The 9,879-nt window shown below is 34.1% G+C and overlaps 1 protein-coding gene across 1 annotated transcript in view; it reads left to right on the forward strand.

Moving 5' to 3' along the window:
- Positions 1-6,202: 6,202 nt before the first annotated feature.
- VWDE (von Willebrand factor D and EGF domains) overlaps positions 6,203-9,879 on the forward strand; it is a 68,443-nt gene continuing 64,766 nt past the window's right edge. The window contains 2 exon segments of the mRNA XM_011364613.1: positions 6,203-6,317; positions 7,205-7,245. Coding sequence (XP_011362915.1) covers positions 6,203-6,317; positions 7,205-7,245 — 156 coding nt within the window.

Consider the following 9,879-nt stretch of genomic DNA (forward strand, 5'->3'; position numbering starts at 1 on the left):
ATTAGGCCCAAATTCTGTTAGTACAACAAGCAGCTACTTCCTCTATATGATCAATGCATTCTTTACACCGTTGTCCTACCTCTCCTGTTGTCTTGCACTAAACCATTGTCATATCTATACATGTCCTGATCTGTGATGTCCTCTGTGGACATCTGAGTCTGTACCCTGCCCTCAAGCAATAAGCCCCCAAACTATATGCCTCAGAGCCTACAGGTGGGGCTCCGGGACTTCCACTCCATCGTCAATCAAAGCCTAATATAAAATATTATATTTTTTGAATAAATTGTTTGTCTTAAAATAAGCCTAAATACTCTTGATCAAAATTTTGGAAATGTTGGCAATATTTTCCGGTGCAATATTTATAAGAGTTTGAGAACCTTTTAGAAATGGACTTCAAAACTTGTCATCTCCATTTTAAACAAACATATCTTTTAGACTTTTCCAGTTCTAAAATTGGGTAACTTTCATTCAGATATAAGTAGAATATCTTTTTCATTATTTTTGTTATTATGCAGGTAAGAAAATACAGACATTCTAAGGTAGGTTTAAATTGTTTCAATAAAACATAAAGTAAAATTGTTTATTTAAAAATTAGGAAGAAAGAGATTCACTATGTGCAAGGCAAGTAGATGATAGTACATGTAATCTTTTAATTATCTGTGAAATATCTACAAACCATGGCCCACAGGTCAAATCTGACTGCAGTCTATTTTGGAGGATAGTTTCATTTGTAACACAGCCATACCCAATCATTTACGTATTGTTTATAATTATTTTTACTCTATGAAGTACGCTAAAGCTTTTTTTTTTTTAACGTTCTAAGCAGCATTTGGGGTCAAAGAGTTGCTAAGACAAATCGTTCGTTAAGAAAAGCTGCAGAAATTTTCAGAAATGTTGGCGACATTTTCAGATGCAATATTCATAAGAATTTGAGAAGCTTTTAGAGATGGACTTCGAAACTTGTCACTTCAATTTTAAACAAACAGATCTTTAAGAGTTTTTACTTTATTTCATCTAATATCAAATAAAATGCATTGCTCTATTTGAGGTAGTTTTCTAAAAATCATGACTTAAGGTATTTTAAAATTTTGCCAATAGAGTTTCAAAATTAAATCATGAAAATAAACAAGAGATCTAATTTTTTGATCAAATAATTTCTGAGGGATTTTTATTTTAGAGAAAAATAAATACATTCTAACAACACACTTATATACAAATTTACTTTCCTTCTTAAAGTAAGTTTGTTTGGAAAATAATACTGACATGTCTTTAAAAATGAAACATAGACATATATGGCCCAATAACTTTATTCCTAGCACTGTACTCCAAATAATGGAACATGCATGTACACACAAAATTTACACTTGAATGTTCGTGATAACATTACTCACAATGACCAAACAGTGGAAACAACCCAAAATGTTCATTAACTGATGAATGGATAAAGCATGGTATATCCATACAATGAGATGTTTATTTGCCAATCAAAAGGAATAAAGTACTGATAAAGTTACAATGTGGATGATTTCAAAAAGTAAATGAAGACTGTCACAAAAGAACACACGATTCTATTTTTATGAAATGTCCAAAAAGGCAAATATATAGAGACATAAAAAAGATTATTTGTTGCTTAAGATTGGAGATTGGAACGGAAAGCCACTATAAATTGGCATGATGAAAATGTTCTAAAATTAGATTGTGGTAATGACTGAAAACAGGTGAATTTTATGTTATGTAAATTACATCTCAATAAAGCTATTTTAAAAAATGACTGCATCTGGTAAAATTCTGACTTATTTCAAATTGAATTAGGGTGGGTTTTGGGGACAGTTGGACAAAAACTAAATTTACTGACATCTATTAGATCATTTTTTAAATCTAACTATTAATGTTATTGCTCCAAAATCATCAAACATTCCTTTATAGTCATAGAATTTAACTAATTATATATTACAAGTTATACTTGTGAGGCTCAAATACTTCACGATTTAGAAAAGGATGGTAACATAAATCATATAAACAAAAACAGAAATGTTGCACAGCTTTACCACCTGCTACAACATTTTATTGAAGGCTTCTAGAAGAATCTAAATAACATTCAGGTGTAATCATGATTCTAACTAGCTTAACATTTCAGTTATAAAGGTATTTTATAATATATACTTTAAATGCAAACAGTATCGCTTATGTCTATAGAGGGCCGATGAAAGGGAAAATACACATCTTTTCCAAATCCATTCAAAGGAACTTGAATATTCCAATCTCATTTTAAATCATATTGTGGAAAATATTAAGTTGAAACAAGTTAATTTCTTTATTAAAATGACTATCTTTAAATGTTGCTTTTATTGTATAAAAATAAAAAACAAAATCTTCAAAAAGTTATTTCTCAGTCTTCTGTAAAATATTCTGATCTCTAAGACAGGAAAACTGCTTAGTTGGTAAAGTTTATATCACCATGTTGCAATCTATGTGGTTTGGCATGGCTAATTGATATATAATCAGTTTGTCATCTCTATAATTATGAATTTATGTCCAAAAGTAAACTTAATCAGAGATCAAACTATTTCTACTCTACTGAACAGTTCCAAGAGACCTCTTTGGAGTCAACGATGTTGAGATTTGTTTATATAAAGGGCTTGCTTTCTGGCTCATGTGTGAAAGATTTATTTAAAAAATTATTTTTTCTATTGTGGCAAACTATACAAAACGTAAATTTACCATTTTAAGCATTTTAAAATTTACACTTCAGTAGCAATAATTACATTCACATTGTTGTGCAAACATTACCACCATCCATGTTCAGAACTTTTTTATCTTCCCCAAATGGAACTCTTTACCTAGTAAACAATAACTCACCATGGCCCTCACCCCATAGCCCCTGGCAACCACCATTCTACTTCCTATCTCTACAAACTTGAATGCTCTAAGTACTACATATAAGTAAAATCATATAGTATTTGTCCTTTTGTGACTGGCTTATTTTACTTAGCATAATGTCTTCGAGTTTATTCCACATTGTAGCTTGTGTCAGAATTTTCCTTCCTTTTTAAAGCTGAATAATATTCCATTATATGGATATATCACATTTTGTTTACCATTCATGTGTTAATGGACACATGGGTTTATTCCACATTTTAACTATTGTGAATAGCACTGCTACGGAAATGGATGTAGAAACGTTTATTTTTATAACCAGCTTCTTGCCAGTCATCCAGCTACCCTCTCCCACTTTATCCACATTGTTAGAGGCATTCCACAATAGACATTATAAAATTAACAGTTAATGAATATTCTCACTGAATATTCTTTACTATATCGAGTCTCTCGTTGACTCCTTATTAATAAAAGATAATTTGCAGTTGGGAGTAAAATGTCTGTTCCATTTAGTGTCTCTGTCTGGGAGCGATGATATTCTGAATATAAACTCAGAGCCAATACATTAATCTGTGAAGCTCAAGTATTGATTTGGTGACACCATCTTCTTCCCTGATAGTATTTCTATCAATCCTCCCTTCAAAAAAAAAAAAAAAAGATGTGTCAAAGAAATTTATATAAATCTGTTTTTCAATTAAGGTACTCCAAATTATACTGCACACTGTAGTAGGATAATGCTGAAAAATGATATACCTTTATATAAAAATGTTATAAAAAAGCATAATTATATAGTATTGCACCTTTGTTTTTTTAACAGTAAATTATTATATACGTTCATGTTATGTATTCTGTGCCAGACACTTATCTAAGTGCTCTTTCTGCAGACCTCTCCTCTGTACTCGCCCCCACCATACACGCACCTTTGTTTCTTAAATTATTGAGTAGTTATTATTACCATCATTCTCACTGTAAGAAAAATGAGGTTAAGAGGGGTTAAGTGTGCCATCTAAGGTTACACAGCTAGTAAAGAGGTAGCAGACCTAAGATTAGAACCCAGGTGTCTTGACCTCAGGATTTGTGCACTTAAGCACTATGTTTTTCTTGCCTTGAAATTGGGGTATTCACCCAGACAAGTTCACCATCACTTCAAAAATGGATCTGATAAGAGCTGAGTTATTTCCTTATACAAGGAAATTATCATTTGAAATCTTTTTTTGACAGGCTTTTCTTTTCATTCAACTTATATTGTACTCTTTTCATCTTCCCTCAGACCATCTATATTATTTCTCTCTTGTCGATATTTACTGCATTTCACAAGAATCATTGGTATTCATAATTAGAATACTATGCATCTATTGTTTTTCTCCTTTTCAAAAATAAAAGTTAAAAATTTTGAATTATATACCAATTTTTCACGAACCTCATTAGATATGCTAAAACATCATTTAAATTACTTTTTGCTTTTCACACAGTCCTATAACTAATTTTTAATCAGTATATTCTTGCAGACCCAAAACTAGTTTACATAAAATTTCCACTGAGATTTGAAAAACAATTTCTTAATTTTGTTTTTTAAGTTTTTTTTTCCAGCTCAACTCACTTTTATGGAGGAAAACTGGTTCTTTGTTACAAGTCTATTGTAACCTCATTAACTGATATTCATCAATCAAAAATGGAAGGGAAAAATGAGACCTACTATAATTTAAACTGCATGCTCATTATTTGTTAGAAGTTAGGTAAGTGATGTCCTCCAAGAAAATATAAAAGTTGATGGCATTTTTACAGATATTATTGAACAATGAATTTACAAACAACCCGTTAAGATTTAATCCTGATTATAGCCATTACTTTATTTCAAATAGGCTTTATAAGCTGAAGCAAAAGACATACACTAAAAATCTCTGTGATTTCATCCTGTTTATATTAAATTGTTCTTCCACAATTAGACTTTAAGATGAATACCAACTGCCCGCTCCCACCAAAGTTTTAATTCATTTTTGTTCTAGAAGATTGGCTGCCTCCTCTGCATAATAAAGGGGACTCTATACCAGTTTTGTACCACAAATGATTTTTTTACTTATACTTTTGAATACAGGTTTTGAATGGTAATTTCTCTTTCAAATAACAAAAATTATAAATGAATTTTAAAAGATCTTTTTTATGCGTTTGGGCACCTCTTGTCTTTATCAACATGCCTAGTCCAAGCCTCAGTCTTCCAAATCTATAGGTGGAACTGTGTCCTGAACCCTGGCACCCAGCAGGACTGCCTTCTGTTGATCAGTTTCTTCTTTCTCCTCAGGAATAGGTTTTGAGCGCAAAGTCCAGCATGATGGATAAGGGGACTCGAGAACTGAGACTGCCAAAGAAAAACTAGAAAAGTGAGGTTTCATTTAATAACATAAAAAAAGGTGGTAGAATAGGTTTTTAAAAAAAGTATGTGGAGGGTTGTGGGGTGGGGATTCCTTCTGCAGAGGCAATCTCACATCTGAAGATAACTTCTGATTGGAGACCATCCCCAGAGCAACCTTGGGAGTCATGTAACCATGTGCTGAAGAATCCTGGGTAACTGGGCCACTACTAGACAGCAAAGCTCTGGGAATCATCAGCAAATATGCAATGACCGACCTCATGTGTTTGGACAAAGTCTAATGTCCCCCCATTCACTTTTGAAAACATGTCATAGAGATAGAGGAAGAGAACGACTACCATTTCAACATTAATCTCTTCTCCCTCCTCCCATCCTTCGTCTCTAAGGCCTGAGGTGGCAGGAGCAACTTCTGAGAAGCATGTGATCCTTGGGGGAGCAAGCAAGCAACTCCGGTTCTTGGGTTAAAAATCTATCTGCAGTTATGATCAGGGCACTGCCACTTTCAACAGAACTTTTCAAGGCTTCTTTATTGGGAGTGCATGTAAACAGTTTCTGGGATCATTACGTTTTCTTAAAGACTTTGTTAGAACATTGAGACTCAAGGTGCCAAGCTGTATCTGGGCACTTGATCCCTGGATGTGCGACTGCTGCTGACATCAAAGGTGCCACAACAGGACCTGCAGAGAGTACTGCCCTCTCCTGGGACAAGGTGGGCATGGCCTCCTTGCAAGCAGGCGGAGGGTTGGGAGGGCGGAGTCACCAGACTTGTGTCGCTGTCCCTGGAAAGGACCACTGCGCTGCGTCCAAGAGCGAGAACAGGCAGCGACCTTGAAAATCAGCGGGAGCGGATTGAGAAAGTCCTGTGATTCGAGGGCTGAGAGGCTGCGGTGGCCCTATCTTCCTTGCACCCATGGGCCAGGCTCAGCGACGCCTTCATTCCCTCCTGTGACAGCAGCGATGCCTGACAAAGTTTGTGCGCTGGCACTGGCACTGATGCTGCTGGCCCCAGGGAGAGATCGGCGAGGTAGGGCGCTAGTGGACGAGAGTGCAGAGGCGTCACCTGGGACTTTGGGTAAAGGGGGCTGACGTCCGGGATGACACGTAGAGAGTCCCTACTGTATGGCCGCATCTGATATTTGTCCCTCACTGGCCTCTGTGTCCTACTGCTGTCTTTGAATGGTCACTTTACAGCCTTGGTGCTCTTTAGTTTTCCTTAGCTCACAAGCGATTGTTGCCTCCTTTTCTTCTGCTTTAAGACTCTGTCCTGTTTTTGTTCCCTTTCCTGCTGATATCCTGCTCTTTAAGGTCCCTGTAATTTACCATAAGAACGTTTGCTGAATATGTCAGGTATCCTAGCCGCAGTGGAGCCGAATTACTCTAAGACTTCAGTTACGAACTGCACGGTTTCTACCCCATTCCCACCCTACTGCCAGAAATGATTGATGAACATTTTATTCTTACAATAAATCAATGTTAAGTTTTGTGAATTTTTTTTTTTTTTTTGGTATATCTGTTAGAATTCATTTTCCTACTACAAAAGAGATCTCTATGGAGAGAACAGCGCCCCTCTCACTTCTTTAATCCACGACAAAAAAAGTTTAAAATACAATGAAGTTAGAACAAAATAACATTCATTAGCTCTTTCTGACTGTTTTTGTGTTCATACATGTGAGAACATTAAATGAAAGATGATTTGTTCTTATACTGTAAGTTTCCTATATTTTTCGGAAATAAATCTGATCTGTGTACCACTACCTGCAACTTGAAAAAATATGTGCAACATTTATAACTGCTTATGTTATAATTTTATTTTATCATCCTGCTGATTCAATCTATTACTAAGGTAAACTTACCGTGTTTTAAGGTAAACTTAAAAGATTGAAAACTAATTTATCATTTCCTGAAATGATACACCTTAACAGGTTTCATTAGTCTGTGCCTTCTTTGATTTACTTAAAGATTTACTAGATCTTCACAAAGAACTGTTAAAAGTACATGTGGTAATATTAAATACACATTTATTACAATTAAATTATTCCAAGAAAAAATAACCAATATTTATAAAGGGCTTTGCTTCAATGTTTACTATAAATCACATGAGCCCTTCCTGCCTCTATATGATAGTCTTGTACTCTCCCTATGGCAGGCGAATATTAACCCTTACCAGGTTCTAAACTCATATCATGGTAAAGTTCATAACTTCTAATCACTAATCTACTTTCTACTCTATAGATTTGCCTATTCTGGATATTTTATATAAATGAAATCATGTAATAGATTTTCTTTTGTGACTAACTTCACTTAGCATAATGTTTTCAAGGTTCATCCATACTGTAGCATGTATTAGTACTTCTTCTCATTTCATGATGGAATAATCTCCCATTGTTAGTATATACCATGTTTTGTATTTACATTCATCAGTTGATGAACATTTGGGTTGTTTCCACCTTTTGGCTATTATAAATAATGCTGGTCTAAACAGCTGGGTACAGTATTGTTATGAACTTGTTTTCATTTCTCTTAGGCATATACTTAGGAGTAAGTTACTGGATCATAGAGTTAACTGTTTAAATATTTGAGGAACAGCTAGAATATCTTCCACAGTGGCTGTAATGCTTTATACTCCAGTAGTATATGACTGTTGCAATTTATCCACATCCATGTCAACATTTATTATTTGAGATTTTGATTCTAGCCATCCTAGTCGGTATGAAGTGACATCTCATTGTGGATTGATTGCATTTGCCTGGTGGCTAATGATGTCAAGGTTTTTTCAAGGTTTTTTATCAAATATATGTATATCTTCTTTGGGGAAATATCTACTCAGATCCTTTAACAATTTTTGAATTGAGTTGTTGGCCTTTTTGTTTTTGAGTTACATGAGTTATTTGTGTATTCTACATATACTTCTCTTATCGGGTATGTGATTTGCAGTTATTTTCTCCCATTATGTGGGGTTTCTTCTCATTTTCTAGATAATGTTCTTTGAAGCTCAGAAGTTTTTAATTTTGATGAAGTCCAATTTACTTTTTATTTTGTTGCTAATGTTTGTTGTCATATCCTGAAATCTTGCCAAATTTAAAATTATGAAAATTTATCCCAGTATTTTTTCTAAGAGTTTTATAGTTTTAGCTCTTATATTTTGACCTTAGATCCATTTTGAGTAAATTTTTATATATGGCATAATGTAAGGGTCCAACTTCATTTATTTTTACGTGTTGATATGCAGTTTCCCTAGCATCATTTGCTGAATGGACTGTCCTTCTCCCATAAATGGTCTTGGCACCTATGTCAAAAATCAGTTGAAAAACCATTTCTGGACTCTCAATTTTATTCATCAATCTGTGTCCATTCTTAAGCTGGAATACACTGTCTTGATTACAGCTGCTTTGTAGTAAATTTTGAAATGGAAAAAGTAAGTTCTCTAATTTTCTTCTTTTTCAAGATCGGTTTAGCTATTCTGGGTTCCTTAAAATTCCATGCAAATTTTAGAATTAGCTTGTCATTTTCTACAAAAGAGTCAGATGATAATCTGGTGAGGATTGTGATGAATTTGCATGTCAATCTGGGAAGTATTGCCATCTTAACTTTAAGTCTTCCTATCCATGAACATGGATATAGTTCCATTTACTTAGATCTTGAATTTCTTTCAACAATGTTTGTTATATTCAGAGTATACGTTTTGGGCTAATTTTGTGAATTTATTCTAAGTATTTTGCTCTCTTGAAGTTATTGTAAATGGAATTGTTCTCTTAATTTTATTTTTAGGCTATTCATTCCATATGCATAAGAATATAACCCTAAGACTCAAAAACCTTGGGCAGCTCCCAGTTTCTTCATCTGTGAAATAGGAAAGGTAATAATTTTGCAAGATTATTTTAAGATAACAAATATATAAAGCACTATGGGCAGGATATTATTTTAAGAACTTTAAAATGCATTATATACATTAAATCATTGAATTCTCACAATAATCCCACAAGATAAATACTATTATTACCCTAATTTTACAAGTGAGAAAACTGAGTCTCATATATTGTAGGCCATTTGCCCAAAGTCATACATTATTACTGGCAGAGCAGGACTTTAACCCATGTAAGATGGCTCTAGATCAAATGGGCTACCTCTACCACCCCTGGTGAATGAGATAACATATGTTCAAACAAACATGTATACATGAAAGTCCATTGCAGCATTGTTAATAGTAGCAAAATTATAAAAACAACACAAATGCTCATCAAATGATGAATGGATAAGCAAACTCTGGCATATCCACTAGACTAAGATTTGACCAAAAGGACTAAGTACTACAACATGGATAAACCTTGAAAATGTGGTAAAACCAGACACAAAATGCCACATACTATATGATTCCATTTAGACCAAACGTCTAGACTAGGCAAATCCATAGAGACAGAAAGATCAGTGGTTGCCAGTGGTGGAGGCAGAGGGAAATATGAAGTGACTGCTAATCACACAGATGCTACCGAGCAGTGATGAAAATGTCTTAAATTGATTGTGGTGTTGGTTGTTCAACATTATAAATATGCTAAAAACCACTAACTTCTATACTTAGAAATGGTGAATTGTATGGTATGCAAGTTAAAAAAAGAATCGAACTAAATTTTGTATCC

This window comes from Pteropus vampyrus, unplaced genomic scaffold (genome assembly GCF_000151845.1).
Source record: "Pteropus vampyrus isolate Shadow unplaced genomic scaffold, Pvam_2.0 Scaffold4, whole genome shotgun sequence".
NCBI classification, from domain to species: Eukaryota; Metazoa; Chordata; class Mammalia; order Chiroptera; family Pteropodidae; genus Pteropus; species Pteropus vampyrus.